This window comes from Acipenser ruthenus, chromosome 34 (genome assembly GCF_902713425.1).
Source record: "Acipenser ruthenus chromosome 34, fAciRut3.2 maternal haplotype, whole genome shotgun sequence".
In the NCBI taxonomy this organism is placed as follows: domain Eukaryota; kingdom Metazoa; phylum Chordata; class Actinopteri; order Acipenseriformes; family Acipenseridae; genus Acipenser; species Acipenser ruthenus.
This window is the reverse complement of record NC_081222.1, coordinates 6,315,532-6,342,341: the sequence shown is the minus strand read 5'-3', so window position 1 is coordinate 6,342,341 and position 26,810 is coordinate 6,315,532. Positions and strand designations below refer to the sequence as shown.

Genomic DNA, 26,810 nt, shown 5'->3' with positions numbered 1-26,810 from the left:
TCCCCTCCGGCTCCAGCATTCCCAGCTCCAGAGCTCAGCTCATAAAACTGGCAAGCTCCCCTCCAGCTCCAGCATTCCCAGCTCCAGAGCTCAGCTCATAAAACTGGCAAGCTCCCCTCCGGCTCCAGCATTCCCAGTCCCAGAGCTCAGCTCATAAAACTGGCAAGCTCCCGTCCGGCTCCAGCATTCCCAGCTCCAGAGCTCAGCTCATAAAACTGGCAAGCTCCCCTCCGGCTCCAGCATTCCCAGCTCCAGAGCTCAGCTCATAAAACTGGCAAGCTCCCCTCCGGCTCCAGCATTCCCAGCTCCAGAGCTCAGCTCATAAAACTGGCAAGCTCCCCTCCGGCTCCAGCATTCCCAGCTCCAGAGCTCAGCTCATAAAACTGGCAAGCTCCCCTCCGGCTCCAGCATTCCCAGCTCCAGAGCTCAGCTCATAAAACTGGCAAGCTCCCCTCCGGCTCCAGACTCCGGAGCGGAGCATGGCCAACCCTAAACAGAAGCGACGACACTGTTGTTGTTAAGAGCATGTTTTTTTGACGTTTTGCCGCTTGGGGTGTTATGTACATTGTACGTGTTATGTATATAGAGTTCATTTCATTATTTGAAAAATGTTTCATTGTCGCCTGTCAGACAAAAAGGTACCGGATCTGGCATGCAGTGCGATCCGGCACACATTAGCCCATGGGAAGCTCTATATCATCGTCTTCCATTATAGAGGAGCTTGGTATGGGTCTGAAATATCAGTTATCTTAATTATTGTTTAGAATCACTTTGTATATCATTTTCAGCTGCAACACTGATGACTTTTTAAAACTGATATGCACAATGATTAGTAGACTGCTGGATGTTTTTGCAGACCTGTCCACTGCTAAATGTCTTTTAGAATGTGGAACGGGTGATAATTATAATTTGAGGGGTGTCCTGGAAAAACTTGATAACCCACAATTTCATTTTTTGTTAGATAATCTATCCTTGTTTCTTAAACTGAAACGTTTGCGGGTCCACCACACCACCACACTTTTTTTTTCATGACCCCAACAATTGTTTTTAATGGTAATCTTAAGTAAAATAAGGTTAATCTAAAATTGTGGGATATAAATTAAATCATATAATTAATGAATGAACACATTTATTAACACTTTTTTTTTTTTTTTTTTTTTTTTAGTTCCAGAAGCGGGAACGTACCTGCCGTTCATATATTCAGGTAAGAAGCATATTCTCCTCACTTCAAAAAACACCACAGATACTCAACTAATAATTTAGCTGTGCACAACCCAATGGTACTTTGAATATTCTTTCACTGTATGTACTTAGAACTAATAAAACAGTGCACAATAATTCTTACCTAATACTGTATTTATTGTCACCATGTTGTAAATCTCACATTGTCATATGTGAAAGACAAAAAAGATGCATACATCATTGTAAAGGTGAAGTGAAGAAACTGTATCATTAAAGTTCAGGAGGTTGCGTGAAGGAATGTGGTCAACATTAATAGCACTTCAGCCATAGGAAGAGTGAGCCAGGGAGTAAAGCTTAGGTGAGTTTGAGTTCTTGTAAAGAAATATACATTTAAAAAAAAAACATTCTGGATTTGTTTACACAAAGAATGTACCAGAAACAACTGTAATGCAGCTTGGAAAATGGAGCAAAAGGTGTCTGACATTTGTTTGTATATATTAGCTATGAAAAACAGATGGTTTAGGTAAGATTTGCTGACATGATTTTCTTAGCTGAATGATCTTTACAGCATGTATTCCTAGTACCTGAAATGGATTCTCACCTGCATGAAGTCCAACATGAATGGGTTTCAGGTAATCCTACGTGCTTTACATACTATAGTTTTCCTGTTTGGCTTTGTCTTGACTCTGTGCTCTTGTTTCAGGCTGTGGTTCAGACAATAGATAACCTGCTTCGCCCGGATGCCCTTCAATCCTGGCAGGATATGAACACCACAGAGCAGTCTCACACAGCCACCATGCTACTGGACGTCATGGAAGAGGGTGCTTTCCTATTGGCCGACAACCTGCGGGAGCCCAAGTTCGTGGCCAATGGCATTAACATTGGTAAGAGAGCAGATCTTGTTCATGTCCAGTCAAGGGAGTTTAAAAGTGTGAAAGTGGATACAATTCAGATAATGGAGCTTGTGAGCGAGACTTGTTTCCAAGTACACTTGATGTTATAGCTATTGTATGACAAGTGCTTTAGTTTTTCCTTAAGTGTGGGTTTTTAATAAAGTGCTGCTTTCTTTCTGAGTTTGACTTTAACAAAATCAATCTTTCGGTCAGCACAGTTGTTCTCCTGTCAGTGGACTCTATGACATGTGTTTCTCCATACTGTACTGTGTTGTTTTATAGCAGGATAAGTGTATTTGGAAAGAAAGTGAATAGCAAATTCAACTTATGTAATGTAGAATAAGAAACTGTATTTAACCTTGAGGTACCTTTAAATGTAGGGCATTTCCCTTCAGCATTTGAAGTTAAAAGGGGTATTTTACAGGTCTGCTTTGTTTGTAACAGTAAGGATTGTAGGAGGTGCTTGAGTGATTGTACAGCACTATAGGGATACCATGTGGTGTCTCATTTGTACACAGTTTGACTGTTTTTATTTTTAAATCAGAAAGCACAATTTAGGAGCCAGTAGGGATAAAATATGTAAACTACTTTTGCATACCACAGTAAACCATGAACTCGATAACTGTGGTATGGAAAAATGGTCATGGTATCAAAACTGTGGAAATGTAAACCACGATATACTATGAAACCAACTAACCACGATATATTATGAAAACAACTAACCACTGTATGCCTTCAATCGGTAGCCTGAAATGTAAATTGTCTGTTAATGTGTAACTTTCTCACAGAGGAGCTTCAAATTATTATTATTATTATTATTATTATTATTATTATTATTATTATTATTATTATTATTATTATTATTATTTAATTGTTTTATTTTTATGTTTTACTTTCCCTTCTTAAGATATTTAAATGCAGTAGTTTCTCAATATTGTGTTGTATTGCTTGAATTTGCATTACCTGGGAGAGAGGTCTGGACTCTTGGAAAGCTCCTTGTCGGAACTTCTCTTGAATTTCTCCATGGATACCAGTGGTGTCACCTGACCCAAAATCATGTCACTTATTCCTGTATCCCTAACATGCACAATTCAGTCTGAGCAGTAAATTAGATTGTATAGTGTATTATTATTCGATTAAACCCACAGTAAAAATGACAGAGGCTCCTCAAAGAAGCTTCAGTGAGGGGTCAAACATTACTGGAGATACGATCTGCATCATTAACCGGAAATGGAAAGTGCAACAGAAACTAGAAGTTCTGGCAAGGAGCTGTTCTTTTAAAAATAGTTCAAAGCACTTTCACGGGACATACAAAAACAATCAGTAAAACTCAATATTTGAGTATTCCGAACTACTCAGAACATTTGCAGATATCAGAAAGGGGTGTGCAAAGAAAAAAGAAAAAAAGCTGCTCTCTTTATGGATTGCTAACCAAGGCTTTTAATCAATTTGTTTACAACATATTAGCATGGACAGTCCTATCAATGGCCCCATTTTCATTGTGATGAAAGGCAGTTGGCTCTTATTTTATAAGCTGGATTGCAGCTAGACCATTGACAGAAATTAAGATTTCACAGGATGCTGAAGAGCCATTTTTTAATTCAATAGCATTGAAATGTCTGCACATCCCAAAATTAAATTCTAAAAGACAAGCTAAAAATCAAAGAATATACAGTACAAGAATTTTTTTTTTTAATTATTCAGTTTTATCACTGCTGATAATACAGAAAACCAAAAATACGTAAAACAAAAGGAAAATATACAAAAAGATTTGCTAGGAAAGAAAAGGGTTGCTAGGAAAGAAAAGAGATTTCTCAAAGCCGTGGTTAGCACTCTTTCCAAGGGGGGCTGGTAATCATGTCTAGTTCTAATAAAGGCTCAAATAAATGTTCTGGAGTAAAATAACATTTAAAATCAGTGTAATTGTGTTATATGTGATTATAGCTTTTTTTGGTTTTGTTTTACTTTACTAAATTAAAGAGTGGTTTTTCTAGTTTTAATAAGATGAACAAAATGATATAAAATCTTGCTTAGGACTCCTTGAAATTTAGCCTAGGGGCTTACAATATAAAAACTAATTCAGAGTCCATGGAAAATATGAAAGGGGTGGAATTACAGAAACGGTGATTACAGCATAATTTTTTGACCTCTCTAAATTTAGAAGTTATGTCTTCTAATGACACTAGAAAAGAGCCAATTAGGATGGTGATGTTCTTACTTTTTGTCTTGGCCTGCAGCGTTGGAGGTGTGGGTTATTAACACAGAGACGGATCTGCAACCCTTAACATTCCCTCAGTCCTTTCCCAGTGAAAGCACCATCCAACTGTCTGCCAACACCATCAAGCAGAAAAGCCGCAGCGGTAAGGGACCAAGTCCAACCCTCTCCTCTCCCTAATCCTCACTGCTTCATCGCCAATAAAATGTACGCCATAAGCCTCAAGATCTGCTGGAGGATCTCCACTGCCCAATGCTGTAGTTCTCAGGTGCATGCTGGGAATGACAGGAGACTCGTCAGGTCTCCACCTCCCAATGCTGTAGTTCTCAGATGCATGCTGGGATTTGCGCCGGTTGAGCACCGTGTTGTTGTTTCCATCGACAGTAAAGATCATACTAATTGATGAAAAACCTGTGCATAGACGTTGAAGTTGTTATTATTATTATTATTATTATTAGTCGTAGCAGTCATCGTAGTAATCATAGTAGTAGTAATACTAGTATTACTGTTGTTATTATTACTGAATATACAGTATATAGCGAGAATAATATATAAAGATATATATATATATATATATATATATATATATATATATATATATATATTATATTTATTGCATTTATATCATGTTTTTTATACAAAAGTATCGCAAAGCACTGTACGGTACATAGCAGAAGAAAAGAACAAACCACAATACATTTGTATAGCATGTCACACATACAACTGCCACAATCAGACCATTTCAATAACATTTTTAAATAACAGTATGCACATAATACAAAAGCAGCAATTTTAAAGTTACATTAAAAATCACTAAGATAAGAAAGCCATTTATATGGGCTGCAGTGAGTTACAGGAAAATAATTCCATCTAGGGTTTATGTGACGTCATAAACTACGAGACACAGAAACCCACTGAAGCCCATCTATTATTTTTCATAATACATGGATATTATCTGTGATAAAAAAAGACAATAAACGGGTGTTAAGGTTAAAACTGCAAGTGAATTTATTGAATAATAATAACGTAAATCAAGTCAATATTAAAGAATCTTAAATATAATGTTCTTTTTGATAATTCAGGAGCTGTGAATTAAACTGGGTAGATAATGAACTGCAAAAAATAATGTATTTTTAAGGAAAAGGTGTTTCAATGGGGTATACTTCTTATTTTATTTTTTAGTCAACGACAGAGTCGTAGATTATTTGTCTCGTTCGCTTGGTTGGTACTGCCGTTGGTGGAGGATGATTGTAAATCTTCACAGAGACATATTTCTTAAAAGTGCCTAAAAACCACGAATTGTGGGTGTTGTCCAGTGATTTCAAACAAGACATTTTGTTTGAAAGTGGTCGGGTGCACAGGAGTCAAATATTGGTCAAAGATCATGTATAATCTTCTAGATGAATATGCCATTTTGACGTCACTGCTTCAGTATTATGCATTTTTTTTCGAATGGCTCAGGATGCAAATATAGCCTTCATCCATGTATTACACACATATATATATATATATACAATAAATACAATAAATAAGAAAAAAAAGAAGAAAATAGAATCTGAAGCTAATTTTAAATAACCCAATTAGTTTTGCAATTGCGTATCAACTAATGACTCTAATTGACTATCTATTGGTTGTTTATTAATGAAGTGAACTTCCATTAATCGTTTAATGCATTTAAATTAAATACTTATCGATGCTACATTCATTCCGTACATATTAAAATGTTACTGATTTGTTTTGTTCACCTGAATATAACCCCCCCCCCCCCCCCATCCATCCCATCCCATCCCCCACAGCTCTTCTTTTGGATGAAAGTGCTTGCTTGCTTGCCTTCTTATTAATGGGACTGCTATAGCCGGAAGGGTAGATAAGCTGTGATGGGAACTTGACTGCCCTTATCACTGCACAAAAAAAATAGTATGAGATTATCGATCGAGACGAAAAACAACTCAATTTAAATCCAATTCTTCATTTCTGATTATTTTATTTTTACAGTTTATCTCTGTATTTCTCCAATCCCTCATATATAATCCTCTAAAATATCTTTGCTTTTTTTTCTTTCAACTGCATTGCTCTCTCTCAGTTTCTCTCTCACACTCAAAGGATAAGTGTTTAAAGATGGAAATTAGGACAAAAATGAAATATTTACTATGGAAGTTGTTTCACTTTTAACGAAACAACTTTGGGATATATTTACAGATATGTACCTTTGCCACATTCTGTTTTTCCATGTATATTGAAGTCTATCTAAGCCAACTTAAATTTTAAGGTAATTATTCCTACTTTGCATCTATTTTTTAACATGAATGCCATCTTCAAAACATTATCATATTTTGATATATATCACATCTCACAAGAAAAAAGGGAAATAGGAAACATATACGTAGGATTTGAAAAAACTGAAAAAACAATCTGTGTGTAAATATAACATATGGTTTGGGTTGAGGAAATATATAAATTGCAGATATTCCAGTACATTTGGTACAATAACTTTGTTTAAAGGTAAATACATCAGGAGCCCAGGAAGGAGGGCTAAGTGTGTACACAGAAGCCTTGTAAATGCTATCAGTCTATATGGAGATACTGCTGAAGCTGTGGATGCCCTGGTGCTTTTATCAGGGGATGAATCAATGATCTTCAATTTCATGGGAGATGTTAAGTCGATGCCTCTCACTGTGTCTCCCTGCCTCCATCTTAGGTGTTGTCAAGGTAGTCTTCTTGCTTTACAAGAACCTCGGCCCTTTCTTGTCCACTGAGAACGCCACAGTGAAGATGGATCTTGAGCCAGGTTTCCCCAGCAATGGCCTGGTGGTCAACTCTCAGGTCATCTCGGCGTCTATCAACAAGGAGTCCAACCGCGTCTACCTGACTGACCCTGTCGTCTTCACGCTGCCACACCTCAAGGTACAACCTCCCTCTCCTTGTTTTGAGCAGGTGTGTGACAGGCTGGCTGCAGGGAGGAACTCAGACCAGAGAGAGAAACACACAGACAGACGGTGATGATGAGAAGCTGAGTGCAAATGGTAGCACTAAGCGTTTATTAACAAAGTAAAAGGTTTAAACAGAACACATAAACACAGGACACGGCGCACGTCGCCAAAACAAAAAGACAAACAAAAACGGACTAGACAGACAAACAGGGTGAGCAGATATTTTATCTATTCTTTTTAACTTTAACTTTACCTCCGTCTCCAATCCCGTTCTCCACTCACCGAACACCCACCCCAAGTGAATGAAACATGCATCTATGTATACTGTTGTGATGGGATTCAATTACTAATTAATTATTCACTTGAATCCCAGCACGTGAATTAATTATGTGCAACCTCGTGCCCGCATATTACTTACTTTAAATGCACGTGCAGTGATGTGCAATCCCGTGCCTAAATACAATTATACATTTTTAAATACACGTGAAACACAGACCCGTTTATATCCTGTGTACCAATGACTATACACCAACATTAACACACGCACCATACAACACATAACATAGAAATGCACACAGGGGCGGGCCACAAGGTGTCAGTTGACAAGACATTTATTTAACGTATAAACATAAAGTAAACACATTTGTTTAAAAAAAGATATAAATTAAAATAATAAAGTAAGAATGTTAAAGTGCACTTAGCTTCAAATCCCATCTGCTTAGTTTTACTGTCCCCTTTTCTTTTTATGATGTTTGCAGTCATACTGGGTAGTTTTTATTTCAGTAACAAGACTGTCAGTAAATACCAAGTAAGGAATCGAATATTATGAACACGTCATCTATACTAACCATCTATACTGTCTATGCTTTCCTGTTCTTCTCGTCTCAGCTTGACAACCACTTCAGCCCAAACTGCTCTTTCTGGAACTACTCGGAGAGGTCCATGATGGGTTATTGGTCAACGCAGGGCTGTCGGCTTGTAAAGACCAACAAGACTCACACCACCTGTGCCTGCAGCCACCTCACCAACTTTGCTGTGCTGATGGCTCACCACGACGCAGTGGTAGGTCTCTTTTTTTTTGTTTGTTTTTTACCAATTATTTATTTATTTATGTAGACTGTAGAAAAATGCAATAGTTAAAAATATGTACTCACGTGCCGGATAATGCTGTGCATCAAAACTGCGTCTGAGAGATATGAGTGGCAGGATTTTGTGTCAGCAATGGAGAGGTTGTGAAACTGCCGTTGACCAAATAAATTGGGAGTGCCATGCATCACTGCCAATGACAGGGCGAGAAGCTATTGGCATGCATTTAACCACTTTAACTAATTTGTTCAGTAATAAACTTACATTTTTAACATGTCTAACATTTTCTTCCCTATAAATACTAAAAAAAAACAATAATTATATTGAAAAAAAATTATTACAAGATTGTGGGAGTCCTTGAGCGAAAATTGATTTTCCTCTTTGCTGATTTTCTAGAGAATTTGATGCAGACTCCTGTGGGGACTAATCAGTAAGCATCACAGATGAAAGGAATGAAAGTATCATTGTCGTCATTATTTCCTGCTTTTAAAAAATATATAAAAAAAGAAAGAAAAGAAACTCAGACCAATCTGAAATACCAGAAACTTCAGCGGGACAGACGTATTCTACCAGTTTGCTGGTTGTTTTTAGGTTTTTGATCGAAGTGTACTGTTTGTGATTCACGTCTCTCTTTCTCAGTATCCCGGGAGGATGCATGAGCTCATCCTGTTCGTCATCACCTGGGTAGGCATTGTGATTTCTCTGGTCTGCCTGGCCATCTGCATCTCCACTTTCTGCTTCCTGAGAGGCCTGCAGACTGACCGAAACACCATTCACAAGAACCTGTGCATCAACCTCTTCATTGCAGAGCTGCTCTTCCTGATCGGCATAGACAAGACACAGTACGACGTGAGTGCCACAACACAGATCCCTAAAGCGGGTCATCTTTTAGATTTCTTACAATGATTTTTACCAGGTAAACCTGAGTTTGTCATGAACTTCTGCCGCCCCTTTTTCAAGGAGAGTGAAAGATTACGGCAGAGATTGTGGTAGATATGTGAGCACTCGATCAGTAATGGAAATACCATTTGACTTAGAAAGCTCTATTAAAAAGCCTGTTGAGTACCTTTCTCTGTGTTGTATCATTCCTATGCATTGCAGGCTGTATGTTTACTTCTGGTGTGTACTGATCACAAGGTCTATCCAGATATCAAACCAATGTTGAATTTTACATTTTGAAAGACAAAGAATGAGAAAGTGCTTATGTTAAAGTTTTATTGAACCCCCTCCTGTCTTAACAGAAAGGCATTATTTTACCTTTTTTGTATCCTGTGTTGTCCGTATCATAGCAATATATGTTTTTATATTTTTATTTACACCATGAGTCAGCTGGAAATACATTTCTCAACTTTTACTCTTGAGTTTTTGCCAGCAGAAAGAGAATTCTCTTATGAAGATCACAGTGTGCATTCTGATCAGGCTCCCTGTTGCTACAATGCTAGTGCTCTTGCATTTGTTAACGTGTTAGTATAATGCGGGACTGAAAACTACACTATAATTTAGTCTGGATGTGATGCAAAAACATTTTTCTCTTCCTCTTCTCTCCATCTCTCAGATCGCCTGCCCGATCTTTGCTGGGCTGCTGCATTTCTTCTTCCTTGCTGCGTTCTCATGGATGTGTCTGGAGGGAGTTCACCTGTATCTAATGCTGGTGGAAGTGTTTGAGAGTGAATACTCTCGCAAGAAGTACTACTACCTGTGTGGCTACTGCTTCCCTGCGCTCGTGGTGGGGATATCGGCTGCCATTGACTACCGCAGTTACGGAACCAAGAAAGCGTAAGTTCCTTTTCCTTCTGACTAACACTAATAACAGTTCCATCTGCCACTGGGACAAAGCGATTTCATATCTGCTTATTCAGTCATTGTTATGACCATATTTTTTTCTCAATAGTCTGAGGTTGGCTGCGTCTTGGTCCAGAGAAAATTGGAAAACAGTGAGCTGCAATCCTAATTGAGTCCTAGTTCAAACTAGTTTGATCTCGGTCTGAGTGCAAATGGAAATGGAACAAGACCAATTTCAAATTACATTCAACACTGCTGTAGTGATGGTGCATGTAAACTGGCATCAGGTATCCTTGTTCTTGTGATGTTCCCTGGTGTGTAATGAGTTTTGTTCCATTCTTTCCATTCCAGCTGCTGGCTACGGGTGGATAACTATTTCATCTGGAGTTTCATTGGACCAGTCTCCTTTGTGATCATGGTGAGTATTTATCTGTCTTCCTGTCTATTGGAAATGCCTTTACCTAAGGCATTGACTATCCTTCTCTCTGGAACTAGTCTTGTTTAATGATCTAAACAGATAGTGAGCTTTTAACTATTTAATATTATTCCTGTTGGCTTTTACCCATCTGGGTTGATTTAGTGACCCCCATATTGCGAGGACATAGTTGAGGCGCCTGTATGTCCAGTAAGACAGATGCTGCAAGCAGGTAACCAGAGAAAACAGGCACAATGTCACATATAGTGTCTGTTGCAGTAGCATGATTTTAATAAAGTAAGGGGTAGGTGTACTAAGATGGGTCAGTTGCAGCGCAGACATACCGCAATTTGCATTTTCGTTGCGACACTTAGCAAAGTAAACATTTTGTTATATGTACTAAGAGAAAATATGTTAATGAAGAGAGACGCATGCAATATACTCATTTATATATTTGTTATTAGCGAGATCTCTAGCATTATACATTGCAAGAGTTGTGCGACATTGTCCAACTAAAAAGTGGGTGTTGAGTTGTGGTTTGCTGCAACAGAGGGTGCCCGAAGGATAACGTCTATACATGCAAAGGTGCAAGAATCAAACTAACATTGTTTTTTTTAAATGTAAATGTCATCTGCACAATGCATTCTGTTCCGCCTTCATTTTACCTATATATACATATATATACAAAATAAAAGGCAGTTTAACCGTTAGCAGTCCATTTATTCAGGGCGTCTCAGGCACGTCAGGTCCAATTTATTTTCACACGTGCTGTTTATTTTAGACGCGCTTTTTAAAAGTATTTTTTTTCACAGTAAAACAGGTTTAAAAGGCACTGCATATCAACAGGACACTCAGTACTGCATCTCCAGCCCCGCCCCACCCCTTGTTCACTGTATTTTTCACATACCTCTTCATAGTGCATACTGATAAATCATCTCCTGATCACTCGTTTTATCACCAAACTCCTCAATAATGCGATCCAAGTCATTATTTTATAACTATAACATCTCAAAAAGCTCCGCAAATGTCTGCGATATTCTTTGAGTGCTGGATGCAGAAACAGCTATCTTGTTTGTTTATGTCCGTGTTATCTCTGTGGTGCCAGGGCTATGTGTATTGCTCAGATCCGCCCCTTTTCTGGAGAAAAAACGACTAGAGACCTGTGTTTTACGTCTTTTTGATGATGTCGGACAGAGTCCGACATCGGACCGGAAAGGGAAAATTGTAATGTCGGACCTGGTCCGACATAGGACCGCGAAGGGTTAATCCCATCAGATTCTATAGTGGGGCCCCCACCTTCACCCCCAAAAAGCTTTTCATAATAATACAGTAGCCACTCGCTAAACTGGACATGTTTGTCCGACATAAGGAGGTGTCGGATTTAAAAACAATACAATAAAATCTCACACACATACAGTGCCTATAGTAAGTATTCACCCCCCTTGGACGTTTTCACAGTTTGTTGTGTTACAACCTGAAATCTTGATGCATTTAAATTGGATTTTTTTTTCTTTGATTTACACAACCTACTCAGCACTTTCAATGTGTGAAAAAATGTGGGGGTGAAAAAACAAATCAATTAAAAATAAAAACCTGAAAAGTCTTCATTAGATAAGTATTCACTCCCTTTGCTATGACACTCTTAAATAATCTCAGGTGCAACCAATTGCCTTCAGAATTCACACAATAAGTAAAATGGATACACCTGTCTCTGTAAGGTCCCACAGTTGGGTAGTGCATTCAAGCAAAGATACTACCATGAAGACCAAGGAGCTTTCAAAACAACTCCGGGATAAAGTTGTGGAAAGGCACAGATCAGGGGAGGGGTATAAAAAGATTTCAAAGACATTGAATATCCCTTGGAGCACAGTGAAGTCGATCATTAAGAAGTGGATGGTATACAGCACCACCCAGAATCTGCTTAGAGCAGGCCGTCCTCCCAAACTGAGCAGCCGGGTAAGAAGGGCATTGGTCAGAGAAGCCAGCAAGAGGCCATAATAACTCTGAAAGACCTACAGCATGGCTGAGATGGAAGAAACTGTCCATGTGTCAACAATAGCTGAGGTACTCCACAAATCTGGCTTGTATGGAAGAGTGCCAAGAAGGAAGCCATTTCTGAAAAAGCCCATGTAAAATCCTGCTTGCAAAAAGGCATGTGGGAGACTCTGAAAAGATGTGGCAAAAGATTCTGTGGTCCGATGAAACAAAAATTGAACTATTTGGCCTAAATGCAAAGCGTTACGTCTGGCGCAAACCCAACGCAGCACATCACCCAGGTAACACCAGCCCTACTGTGAAGCATGGTGGTGGCAGCATCATGCTATGGGGATGCTTTTCATCGGCATGGACTGGGAAGCTTGTCAGGGTAGAGGGCAAAATGGATGGAGCTAAATACAGGCAAATCCCTGAGGAAAAATTGCTTCAGTCTGCAAAAGACCTAAGACTGGGACGGAGATTCACCTTTCAGCAGGACATTGACCCCAAGTATACAGCCAAAGAGACACTAGAGTGGCTTAAAAACAAGAAAGTGAATGTCCTAGAGTGGCCCAGTCAAAGCCCGGACTTGAATCCAATTGAGAATCTGTGGCAAGACTTGAAGATTGCTGTTCACCCACAATCCACATCCAACTTGACAGAGCTTGAACAATTTTGCCAAGAAGAATGGGCGAATATTGCATGATCCAGATGTGCAAACCTGATGAGCTGTAATTGCTGTCAAAGGTGGTTCTACCAAGTATTGACTCAGGGGGGTGAATACTTATCTAACCAAGACATTTCAGTTTTTTTATTTTTCATTAACTGTTGTTTCACAATAAAAATTCTCTTGCCTCTTCAAAGTGTTGAGTAGGTTAAATGCATCAAGATTTAAGATTGTAACACAACAAGCTGTGAAAACGTTCAAGGGGGGTGAATACTTACTATAGGCACTGTACATGTATAGTGCTCATTGCATTTTAAATGTAAATCATTGCACTGAAATAACACTAATGTGTTTTGGATAGCCTACACATTACATTATGTAAAAATATTAATCTGTACAGTAGGCCTATACAGTAAACAGTAGAGTAGTAAAAACAAATGAATCCCTTGCACACTTTCTTTGTACTTTAGCCTACTGGTAACACAAAATAAATCATGCTGCTGCATTGTACACATTGGTGTACAATGTGAATAAAAGATTATTTTAAATTGAAACTAAATGATTTTAGTGGGTTTTTTTTGTTGTTTTTTTAATTATTATTATTTTTGATTTGGCCTACTAGTAGCCTAGAAAATTGACACAAAATAGATCATGGTCCTATACAGGTGCTCAGAATGAACTGGAGGGGTTAGTGACACATGTGTGCAGTCTATTGCTCCCAACACATTGGAGAAATCAGAAATGTCACAGAAATTAGTTTTCAAGGCATGTAAGTACACCCTGCCTTTCGTGAAAATTAGTTACTTGGGTGTTTGCCTTAAAAATGCATTGAGTGGGCTCCCGAGTGGTGCATCCAGTAAAGGCGCTCCGCGTGGAGTGTAGGATGCGCCTTATAGCCAGTTCGAGTCGAGACTATTCCTTTGCTGACCGAGGACGGGAGCTCCCAGGGGGCGGCAATTGCCGGCAGCTTTTTCTACATCTCATTATAATATTTAAAAACCCTCATTTGCACTATCCACCCCCTTTCTGAGAATGTACTGTATACAGGAACGCCCATAAATACATATTCATCTAAGCTTGAAGCTCAAAGAAAAACTGCTGCCACAAAGCATTACCTAAAAAGTAGCATTGCGCTTGTTTAGTACATTTCACCCAAGACTTCCGACTCTTTAGCAACTGGTTTGCGACTATTGCGACAGGCACAACACTTTAGTACATCTACCCCTAAGTTAGCACAATCAGGATGTTTTGCTGTTTCAAAATGGAGCCTGGCAATTTGGTTTAATTATGACACTAAACAATCACATAATAGTTAAACCACAGATTTGTATGCTTAATTTTTGTAGAGTGTGAAAGAAAACAATCTATCCAATCATGATAAAACTTGTGTTATAACAAGACTTGCTACTATTCGATTTTTATTTTTTTGCCAATTCAGTGTTTATTTTTGAAAGAATTTACCGTTTTTGTTTTCAATCTTTATTTTTTCATTCAAACAGAGAATGGGAGAAATCCACCTTTATGCTTTAAAAAAAACAAACAGACTTTTTATGCCATTGAGAAACGTCTCATTTAGCGAAACCCCTTAATCATATTCAACATGCAACATAACCATGGTTACCAACATTCTTGAAATAACGTTTGGTCACAGCAGAGTTATATGTATAGATAAAGATCCTACATACATTTAATAATTGTCTCAAATAAACCACAGAAACCACAGCATATAAAAGTGTATTACTCAGACTTTTATAGCATAATAATAATATGCACGGAACAAAACATTAGATTGTTGAGCAGAACTAACTTGGACTTATTATTCAGAGTCTGAGCTCCGCCCCTCTCCTGCTTCAGCACAGCTGGACTCAGAGTCACTGGAAGGTAAGGCAGACGGACCCGCTTCGTCCTGCCCCGTGAGACTTCAACCGTCGGTCAGGGTATTGTGCACAATATTCATTAAGTGCTTTCCTCTTGCACCACATTTTAATATCAAACCAGTCACCATACACTTATAGCAAAAGCTTACCTACAACTTAACCCGCTAATTTAAAACTTGGTGCTTTGAATGACAGGCAGTGTAGCTGGCAAATGAAAGTGCACAGTCAGTGCAGGTCTTGGGGATTGACAGTCACTTAAATGAGAGCATTCTAGCGCTGCTTCAGTCAACGAGATCTGTCAGAACAGGATGAAATGACTGACAGTGAAACTACAGTAGCCTATTATGGGACCACTGAGATGACTGACAGCAACCCCTAGCCATTCACAGCGGAACGGAGACGGGACAGACAGCAAGTATAAAAACTACACAGACTAGAGATGATTTCTAAATGATTATGTTTGGTGGAAGAGTGTTTTTACCGACGTTTATCCTATGTAAATGTATTTCAGTCTAACAAATTTTATGGGAATTCAGTGTTTAATGAGCTTTACCAATTACAATCGAGTGGGATGAATGTTAATGATTTAAAAGATCACTAAATGCCATGAAAACAACCCAGGTACCAAACAAGCAAATAAGCCACACTAAAAAGTTCAAATCTGTTGTGTTGCCATTGCTGGTACTGCATTGTTCTGCCAATAGTTCTACCAGGGTATCTTCAGGGTAATGCAGTAGGATTCCAGTGGTATGAAACGACACACACTGCTGGCAGTCCATTTCAACCAGGGTACCCTATCAGAACCAGAGAGACCATGTTCTACCATATCAGGACCACTTTATGGTCAACTTCTGTTTAAAATCCATTGTATTCCAAAATGTATTAGGGACTCGTTTTGAATCCTTTAAAACTAACTTGAAGGTGTATTTATACACTGTAAAACTTCAAATAATTGCCGGGTCTCAAATAATCGCCTGTCTCCAATACGCGCCAGGTCTGCTGGCAAATATTGTAAATAAACGCCGGGTCTCTGTCATTGCCATTGAAGCTGAGGAAGATGAGGAGGAGCTTGAGTGTAATGAACTGCTAATAAGTGACAGCGATGAAAGCGACTCTCAGGATTAATAAATAATAATAATTATAATAGAAAACGCAATTTAATGTAGGCCTACATATAATGCGTATTTGTTTAATGCACTTATTACGTTATTAAAAGTTTTGATAATTTTAAGCGTGCTGAAAGTAGGCCAGATACAAACCTCTTGGTGTATTTTAATGTGTTTTGTTGTATTAACTATGTACAAGTTTGATTAAACAATAAATTATTATTGATAATGATACATATTGTTTTTATTGTTTTTAATAACATTTTATACGTTTGTAATTATTATTATTATTAATATTATTGTGCAGTAGGAGTAGCATGCATGCCTGTGTTCTGATATCTACAGGGCTGTCTTTTAGTGGATTTAACTATTATTATTATTATTATTATTATTATTATTATTATTATTATTAACAATGGTAGATCTAATTCTGTTTTTAAATACATTTTCCAACATTTTGCATACCCAGGGGCGGATCCAGATCCTTTCATGAAGGGGGGGGGAGGGGGGGTCAAGACTAATACTAAACATACCGTTAAAGTAAACGATATTTTGACATTTTTAATGAAATGGACAACCCCCCCCCCCCCCCCCCCAAATCCACCCATGATACCGTATCCTTGTTAACCAGTGCATATAAATTCTAAAATAATTGGGTACTATACAATACATAAAATGTTTTACCACTAAGTGTGAACCATTGCCTTTCCAGTGTCACTGCTGCAATGAAGATGTTCTAACAGACACATAAGCTACCCAGCAAGAGTATTTCTACAGTCGATATTTTTTCTCTCAGCCTTTTTAGCCTGCTTTTTATACAAAAGGATTTCTCCCCAATGTCTACTGTATGTAATGTTTTGGGTGACTGACCTTTGCCCTTTGCCCTGCAGCTGAACTTGGTGTTCCTAATGATCACGCTGCACAAGATGATTCGAAACACCTCGGCACTCAAGCCCGACTCCAGTCGCCTCGACAATATCAAGTAAGTCCTGCTTCAAACGCCACATTTATTTATTTAGTTTGTATAAAAGTCAAAAGTCCTGGTCTCTGCTCCACCAGCACAGAACACAGTGAAGCCATTGAGGATAGCCCATACCTAGGGTTCATGAAACCTTTTAATGGATGCCATATCAATTTCTGCTTCTGTTGACATTTGTGAAATCTGTTTCAAGATTATGTTGAAAAATTCACTTTTTGAAGGTTTTTGTGATTTGTGCACTCTATCACATCTCTTTTTTTGACGTCTAAACTATCTGCAGTATACTAACTGGTACTGTTTAAATGATGGGCGCGGCCTGGCAAGAATAAAAAACACTGGTATATTAAATTAATAAAAAAGAAAAAAACATTACCTTTCAATTGGATATTAAACATTACATCACATTTGTTACATAAAGAAACGTTATTTGCACACATGTTCTACTGTGGGTGAATACAGAGCAGTCAGAAAACCTCATGGCTAATTAACATAAAATACCATCTTAAGCACACAACAGCTGGTGATTAAGTTTTACTTTTATAAAACATCCTGTAAATCTACAGGTAACATACACAAGCAAATTAAGAATACAAATAAACTCAAATATTAGTTTGGCATTCAAACTGCTGTAGATTTAAAGCATAGTTATGTATTGTCATTTGAAACAACTATTTTTTTTCTTATACCGTTTCCTTTTCTTCATAGAGAGGAAAAAAGATTTGAAAATGTTGGCACTGCATCCAGATAAACAAGCAAAGCCATTTATATCCCACACCAGCCTCTGAGTATTCATTTGGAAGTTGAGTCTGGTCAGTTATATTTTGGGCTCTGTAATATTAGTTTAAAGTTTATAAGTTTATGGATTTTCTAAACATGTATTACTTGTAAACTAAACAGAGGTGTTTACATGTTTAACGGTGGCAGCCTCATTCACATGTGTGGGCTTGATCCATCATGAGAGAGTAGCTAGTCACGTTGGTCAATGCAGCCACTGCCTTCAGGGCTGGTTGGATGGGCTCCCAATATCAAATGCCTTCACTGAGGTCCTGATTGCTGCTGAATAGTTTCATACAACCCACAGAAGTGTAGATCACATCACCATAATATTATGCATCCATACAGTACAGGATACAGCAAAGGTAAAGTAATGCGTTTGTTGTCAACACTGCAGGGTGTTCTGTAACCCTTTGACATAGAAACATCAATTCCAGCATTAGCATGAGCCCCAGGTTTCCTGGCTTTGTGTCTGAGTGCACAGGTTCCCGTAGATACACAATAGGGGTTGACAGCTAAGATGAAACCTCAGCAAGTTCATTTGAAACAGAAGCACCTGCGGCTACAGTTTTAACCTTGAGAATTTAAATAGGAATGTGTGACTTGAGTATCTCATGGTTTTCAAATCCACCAAGTAAAGGGAAACAGTCAGTGGCCTGTTAGTACCATTCTCACAACACTGAAATTAAAACCATGGGCTCCTAATAATATTAATCAAGAAAATAGTAATGAATGAATGATTTTATTGTAGAGTACAATCTTTTTTATACTTAACTGAAATGTGGCACAGTATGGATGATAAGATCTCCCTGATTGAGGCTTCTCCCTTGAATTATACTTTTTTCCAGAAAGCACGCTCAACGGGGCAGGGGGGTTAGTATATTTCATAAAGATTATAACTGTAAACAAAAAATATTTCTTCCATTATAGATCATTTTTGCATTTTATGTGAGGCTATTTTTCCCTTACAGAGAAAGAGTGTGGTACATACTGTTAAAAAACGCGTTCTTAATTTTTCAACTGTTAAAAAGTTCTCAGAAATAGTACATTTATCACCACTCATTTCTGATAACTCTTCATCTATCGATGAGTTAGTTGATAGATACAACTGCCATTTAGCAACTACTCTTGAGACTGTGGCCCCAGTTAGAACTAGAATGGCTTTTTCAAAGCGTATTGACCCTTGGATTAACAATGCCATCTGTCAAATGAAAAGAGACCGTCACAAGGCAGAATGTAAATTTAGAGCTACAAAATTACAAATCCATTATGATATTTTGAAACAACTTTTATTGAAGTACAACGAAGCCTTGAGGTCAGCAAAATGCACTTATTTTTCTAATCTTATTGAGGTAAACAAGAACAACTCTAAGGTCATTTTCTCAACAATTGAGAGGCTAGTTAATCCCTCATCTTCCCTTGTAATTGATACCGAGGCCTCAGTTACGAAGTGTGAATATTAGGGATCAAATATCACGGCATGACTGATTCAAACCTGCCAGTTAGACTGGTTTAATCAGTGTTGGACTCATTTTCTTTGATCAACGTACAAGAGCTAAATCCGATAGTAATGCAGATGAAATTTGCAACTTGCTCTTTGGATCCAATACCAACTAGATTTCTGAAGGACGTGTTTAGTGACTTGTGCACTGATGTTCTAACTATAAATGGCAGCTTTTACATGCACAAGCAGTGTTCGAAAATTATATTGCCCGACATGCCCAGGGCATGTACAAATTTCAGTGGGGCATGTAAGAAAATTGCTTGCATGCCCGAGTCAGGCATCTATAATTTTTCAATGCCCTAAAACAAAAGCAAGCAATTACTTTATTACAGACTTAAACTTCCATATTTGCTCCCACCTCACTTCCAGCCAGCATCTCATGTGTTCTAGTATTGCGTCCCTGTGCACCTGCGTGAACAGCAGAAAATGTGATGCCCGAGTGCTTTGAGCTGCTATTGGTTAAGCTATTCTGCTGTCGGAGTGATAACGGATTGTGTTTGCAATGGATTACCCAAACTAGGGGGAAATAACAAAAGCGTTCAATCAATTTATTTTAAAATAATGTTATTTTGTGGCATTTAAGTGGTTTAAAAAACAAACAAATTAAAAGACATTCAAAGGACTCCAGAAGGACGACATTGATCACGCCAACACGAACATTGGTTTGCCCCACAGTCTGCACTATTATCAGCGATGTGTATGCAACAGAAGCTGCTGGTCGATTACAAAAACGATTAATTAAACTTAGGCTAGGTAGTTGTTATCTTAGTATGTTTTTATTCTTTATTAATTAAGTTATATTCATTGAAAAAGGCAAGAGAGAACCAACTTGTTATTATTTTTTATTGTTTTGGTTTATATAATATAGCAGGCTAATGTTGCTATTGAAGTAGGCTACAATATATTTTTTTCATTAAAAAGTTGTTGTTTTTCTTTGTTGAAATTAATGTCCAGCTTTCATATTTTGTTGTGTACTACTCATTTAATCAAAACAAGTAGCATAAGAAGTTGCTTGTGTCGTTCACGACGTTTTTCAAATCAAGTAAGCTTATTTGTGTATAAAAAAAAACAACAGTAGAGTTGCAGCCAGTGTCATCTTACTTAAAGGCACTCAAGCTGAAATCGTAAAGTAATTTAAAGTAGGCTACAAACGTGGCAGCGGACTGTCTCTCTTTAGCACACACGCAGGAACTTGCAGACTTGATACAACTGTGTTGAGAATTTAAAAAGAAAGCATTTTATGAGATTTTTAACTAGAGGTACCGAGAATATGACAGTTCTGATTTAGCAAAAAAAGTCGTCCGTACCAATGCAGATTACTCAATTCATAGTCATTTAGGGGAGGGGATATTTAAATGTACGTGTCTGCTTGTAGAAAAAGATCGACTCTGAATATTGTGTTGTCACGCACATTCTGAATTACGCCACGCATTAGCTACTTGTTTGTCTGGTTACCTTTCCAACACACACACAAAATTATATAAAATATCATTTCTACTAAGTACAAGTTTTACTACTTATAATTTGTGTGTGTGTGTGTGTTTGTTCTCGTCTACCTATCTAAGTGGGGACTTAGGTGTGACTGCTGCACAATCTAGTTTATATCCCGCCCATCATATTTGTTTTCATCGAGTTGAATTTGTTTGAATTTCAGAAAGTCAGAAAACAGCGACTGTGACATTTTAATCACCATTTTAGTGTTTTGAGCATTTGTCACAGAATCATTATTGAGCAGTTTTTTTCACATTTCGCCATTTTCTCTTGCTATGAGGAGTGATGATGAAAGGCATTCCTTTGAAAAGGGGCAGGACTGACAGTGATGTGAACCATGTCACATGACAGATAGAGACTATTGCCCGGTGGTGTATGGATGTTAGGGCAACAGTAAAATCTATTGTTGCTCCTATGATGAGGTTTTAACCAATCACAGGCCAGAATATAAAATATAAAAAACCCACCAATATGCAGGCTCAGGAAACCCTGTGAATGGGGTAGCATTTGGTTGAATATTTTTTGAGATACAGAGTGGTGAAGAAACAGCTGTTTTTCTTTTCTTTTTTATGATGCTTTTTTTATACACTTGTATCTCAAAAAGTATAGCAAATTAAGGAACTACACTCAGCATACACATAGTCCCAGAGGTGTAGATGTTTAACGGGGTATTTATATTTTTTGGGGGGTTCTAGTTTTACAGAAATTGAACCCTAAAGATAACGGCCTGAAGGGTCACATCTGTGTTTCTGTCTGGATTAAAACTGGTCATCAGTGATAATGTTTTTTGTGTTTGTGCCTTCAACACTGGGGAAACTAATAATAATTTGTTAATTTAGGAAATATGATTTTCATTTTCCCCCTCTCACTTTTGTTGTTATGGTACGGTCGGGAGTTCAATCCCAGGTGGGGGACATTGCTGCTGTACCCTTGAGCAAGGTACTTTACCTAGATTGCTCCAGTAAAAACCCAACTGTATAAATGGGTAATTGTATGTAAAAATAATGTGATATCTTGTAACAATTGTAAGTCGCCCTGGATAAGGGTGTCTGCTAAGAAATAAATAATAATAATAATATTAAAACTTCTCTGCGCTTTTAAATAATAAAGCATTAAAAATGAAAGTGACCCTGTATGTAGTGTTACTTATTATACAATTAAGACTAAATTAAACTGGTGGGGACGCAGCCTCTAGCACGTAGCTACAGCGGTGCAAGCAACGACACAGTACAGATTTCTTTCAGAGGTACGTACTGAGGTCCACATTTAAAGAAGTTTAACAATAACAAAATGTTGGTTGACAATAAGACATAAATAACATGCTCCTGTTTACAGTTTTTAAAAGAATATTCCAAAATGAAAATAATTTTGTAGACATGAATGCAGTTTATACATTTATTCCTACCAAAAATGACTTATTTGGAATGTCACTTGTGCTGATTTAGAAAATAAACGTACTGCTCCGTATCGCCAGATTTATATAGCACCATTTTAAAATTCAAACACGGAATTAATTATTATTATTATTATATATTTCTTAGCAGACGCTAAGAAACTCCCTAAATTACTGGTGGCGCACGCACTAAACACGTCATGCAGCTGCTGAATGTAAACATCCCCCCCCGTATGCAACACAGCACAGTCACATAATACTTTACATGGACTAAAGTTATGCAGTAAACCTGTAATATATAGTAACTGCAAACTGTTGTAGGCTTTTGTGCTTTGTTGCTTTGTCTGTCAAACGTGTTCTAGAGATCATACAGAGATAAAAAAATAATAATAATCGGTACACAAATATATATATATATATATATACATATATATATATATATATATATATATATATATATATATATATATATATATATATATATATATATATTTTTTTAGTAACTTTACAACTGTCAGATGTGCAAGACGTTGTTGCACAAAATGCTTTAGCAAATTAAATTACGTTATCGTAATGTGCCAATACAAGTTGATTTATTTGGGAACTGCTGTGTGTTATTAAAATATTTTTAAAACTATTTCATAGCCTATTTGATATGTGTTAAACACACAGTGCATTTAAATCAACCGGAATTTTATTTTGCAGTGAGATTCAGGTCACTCACGGCAATTTTTCCTCATAGCTCTCAGATCAGGTGACACAGGTTGAAACGTCATAAAAGAAAATAGTGGGTTATGGCAAAGATGCAGCTCTCCTTTCTTGTAAAGGTAAACGGTTCTGTATTTTGACATTTCTGTTGTGGGGGGAGGGGGCTAGCAGTAAATTGTGTACGTTTCAAACTAAAATCTTATTCAGGGATATATTTCCATTCGGTAATAAAAATAATATTAACTAAAAAAGCTCAAAACTATAGATTGTGTGCGCCCCTTGTTAGTAGCTGCCAGTCTGTTTTTCGTTCAACATTTTCCTTCAGTTTTCTTGACAGTTTTTGTAGATTCGGTATTCGGTTCGATATTCGGCCAAATCCCCAAAACTTGGATCCGGTGCATCCCTAATCTGTATTATAGTTGTTGTATTATAGCGTAGTCTACATATCACCAGATTTATATACTGCTGTTTTAAAATTCAAACACAGAATTAATTATCCCCCATATTGTTTATTAGTTTATTAAAATGATATTATATTGCAATTAATACAGCACTTGCCAATTTCAAGCATGACAGAGTTGTAATTGATAGGAAAACATTTTTAACTCGGGCAATTGTGTTCCACCAAGGGAAAACCATCAGCCATGGTCACTGTGTTGCCTGGGTGCGAAAAGATGGGCAATGGTTTCAATGTAATGATACGCAATGCACACAATGCATCAAACTGCCTAAAAACCTGCAGGATTCTTACATGACCTTTCTAGAGAGAGTGGACAGAGCCAAACATCATGAAGAATAACTGCCCTCAGCACTGCTGTTCAAAGTTGTCTCCACCTTTAAAGCCTCAGGTGCAGTCTTTGCTGTCCCCACCTCTAAAGCCTCAGGTACAGTCGTAGCTGTCCACACCTCTCCAGTCTCAGGGACAGTTGTTGCTGTCCCCACCTCTCCAGCCTCAGGTACAGTCGTTGCTGTCCCCACCTCTCCAGCCTCAGGTACAGTCGTTGCTGTCCCCACCTCTCCAGCCTCAGGTACAGTCGTTGCTGTCCACACCTCTCCAGCCTCAGGTACAGTCGTTGCTGTCCCCACGTCTCCAGCCTCAGGTACAGTCGTTGCTGTCCCCACCTCTCCAGTCTCAGGTACAGTCGTTGCTGTCCCCACCTCTCCAGCCTCAGGTACAGTCGTTGCTGTCCCAACCTCTCCAGCCTCAGGTACAGTCGTAGCTGTCCCCACCTCTCCAGCCTCAGGTACAGTCGTTGCTGTCCCCTCCTCTCCAGTCTCAGGTAGAGTCGTTGCTGTCCCCACCTCTCCAGCCTCAGGTAGAGTCGTTGCTGTCCCCACCTCTCCAGCCTCAGGTAGAGTCATTGCTGTCCCCACCTCTCCAGCCTCAGGTACAGTCGTTGCTGTCCCCACCTCTCCAGCCTCAGGTACAGTCGTTGCTGTCCCCTCCTCTCCAGTCTCAGGTACAGTCGTAGCTGTCCACACCTCTCCAGTCTCAGGTACAGTCGTTGCTGTCCCCACCTCTCCAGTCTCAGGTACAGTCGTTGTTGTCCCGCCTCTCCAGTCTCAGGTACAGTCGTTGCTGTCCCCTCCTCTCCAGTCTCAGGTACAGTCGTTGCTGTCCCCACCTCTCCAGTCTCAGGTACAGTCGTTGCTGTCCCCACCTCTCCAGTCTCAGGTACAGTCGTTGCTGTCCCCACCTCTCCAGCCTCAGGTACAGTCGTTGCTGTCCCCACCTCTCCAGCCTCAGGTACAGTTGTTGTTGTCCCACCTCTCCATCCTCAGGTACAGTCGTTGCTGTCCCCACCTCTCCAGTCTCAGGTACAGTCGTTGCTGTCCCCACCTCTCCAGCCTCAGGTACAGTCGTTGCTGTCCCCTCCTCTCCAGTCTCAGGTACAGTCGTAGCTGTCCCCACCTCTCCAGCCTCAGGTACAGTCGTTGCTGTCCCCTCCTCTCCAGCCTCAGGTACAGTCGTTGTTGTCCCACCTCTCCAGCCTCAGGTACAGTCGTTGCTGTCCCCTCCTCTCCAGCCTCAGGTACAGTCGTTGTTGTCCCACCTCTCCAGTCTCAGGTACAGTCGTAGCTGTCCCCACCTCTCCAGCCTCAGGTACAGTCGTTGCTGTCCCCTCCTCTCCAGCCCCAGGTACAGTCGTTGCTGTCCCCTCCTCTCCAGTCTCAGGTACAGTCGTTGCTGTCCCCACCTCTCCAGCCTCAGGTACAGTCGTTGCTGTCCCCACCTCTCCAGCCTCAGGTACAGTCGTAGCTGTCCACACCTCTCCAGCCTCAGGTACAGTCGTAGCTGTCCCCACCTCTCCAGCCTCAGGTACAGTCATAACTGTCCCCACCTCTCCAGCCTCAGGTACAGTCATTTGCTGTCCCCACCTCTCCAGCCTCAGGTACAGTCGTAGCTGTCCCACCTCTCCATCCTCAGGTACAGTCGTTGCTGTCCCCACCTCTCCAGCCTCAGGTACAGTCGTTGCTGTCCACACCTCTCCAGCCTCAGGTACAGTCGTTGCTGTCCACACCTCTCCAGCCTCAGGTACAGTCGTTGCTGTCCACACCTCTCCAGCCTCAGGTACAGTCGTAGCTCTTCCCACCTCTCCAGCCTCAGGGGCAGAGATTAACATTTTGAGGGGCAGAGATTAACATTTTTCACATTTGATTTAGCGTCAATAAATCTGGCTTTTAAAAAACATTTTACATACTTGGTGTGTGTCTCTTTCTTCTGTGCTATTTAGTGTCTCAGGTTGTGTTTTCATCACTGCATTATGTGGCAGATGTGGTTGTTTGATTTTCCAGGATGCCTTCTGCAAGACAATAGAAATTCAATGGCAAAAACTTTGTTAAAGTAACGTTAAGATTTTGTTGGAAAAGTCCAAAAGATTAGGAAATTGCAAGTTAAGGTAGCCACGCAACCTGAACTCTGCACCCTTATGTGTATGTTTCACATATGACATCATCAGTGACATCGGCAATGACATCGCTAAGTACATGACAAATTCTCCCCGAAGACTGGCCATACAGACATAACACTGGGAAATTATAGTCCTTCTGACTGGTAATATGTTCAGTAACTGCATTAGCATTCCCACAATGTTTGCTGTCAAGCTAATTATTTCACCAGTGTTCTAAGTAAAACCAATAAACTCAGAATACAGCAGTGCTATAGAATTAATTAGGGACCTTCCATGTATTACTGGAACTAATGTTAAATGAGCAATATTTCAACAAAAACTGTCAACAATATTCATACAAACAATATTTTTCTGTATCTGGATTCTGCAGCGTTGGATATCTTGTATTAACTGCACTGTTTCACGTGGCAAAAATAGTTACTGCATTTTCTGCAGTATGTGTATGTTTGCAATGTGAGTAACCATTCTTCTTTCAAACTTTACAGTTGACTATGAATGTTTGCTAACATACTGTTATACTGGAAGCCAATTAAGACATTAAACTGTTTAGGTACAATTGCAGATTTCTGCAGTTCACCATTGTGAAAATGTAACAGTACTCAATGAAGTACATAAACAAGAGGTGTAATGCATGGATGTTATGCTTACAAGAGACATAAAACACTGCTTCGTGTACCACAGCATACATGCATACAAGTGCCACAATCAGACCACATAGATAACATATTTAAATAACAGTATACACAATACAAAAACAGCAATTTTAAAGTCACATTAAAACCCACCAAGATAAGAAAGCAATTTTATAAAAGTGCGATTTTAGTCTTGACTTGAAAACTGTAACGGTCCCAGCTTCCCTGACAAACGAAGGCAGAGCATTCTGTAATTTCAGAGCTCTACAAGAAAAAGCTCTACCTCCCAT

General features: G+C 38.9%; 1 protein-coding gene across 1 annotated transcript in view; it reads left to right on the top strand.

Moving 5' to 3' along the window:
* Window positions 1-26,810, top strand: part of LOC117402159 (adhesion G protein-coupled receptor L1-like) — a 267,345-nt gene that overhangs the window by 184,311 nt on the left and 56,224 nt on the right. Inside the window, exons 10-18 of the mRNA XM_059006982.1 lie at window positions 1,166-1,204; window positions 1,886-2,066; window positions 4,313-4,435; window positions 6,989-7,194; window positions 8,109-8,282; window positions 8,946-9,155; window positions 9,862-10,082; window positions 10,440-10,506; window positions 17,018-17,109. Of these exons, the coding sequence (XP_058862965.1) occupies window positions 1,166-1,204; window positions 1,886-2,066; window positions 4,313-4,435; window positions 6,989-7,194; window positions 8,109-8,282; window positions 8,946-9,155; window positions 9,862-10,082; window positions 10,440-10,506; window positions 17,018-17,109 (1,313 nt within the window). The remainder of the gene's footprint in view (window positions 1-1,165; window positions 1,205-1,885; window positions 2,067-4,312; window positions 4,436-6,988; window positions 7,195-8,108; window positions 8,283-8,945; window positions 9,156-9,861; window positions 10,083-10,439; window positions 10,507-17,017; window positions 17,110-26,810) is intronic.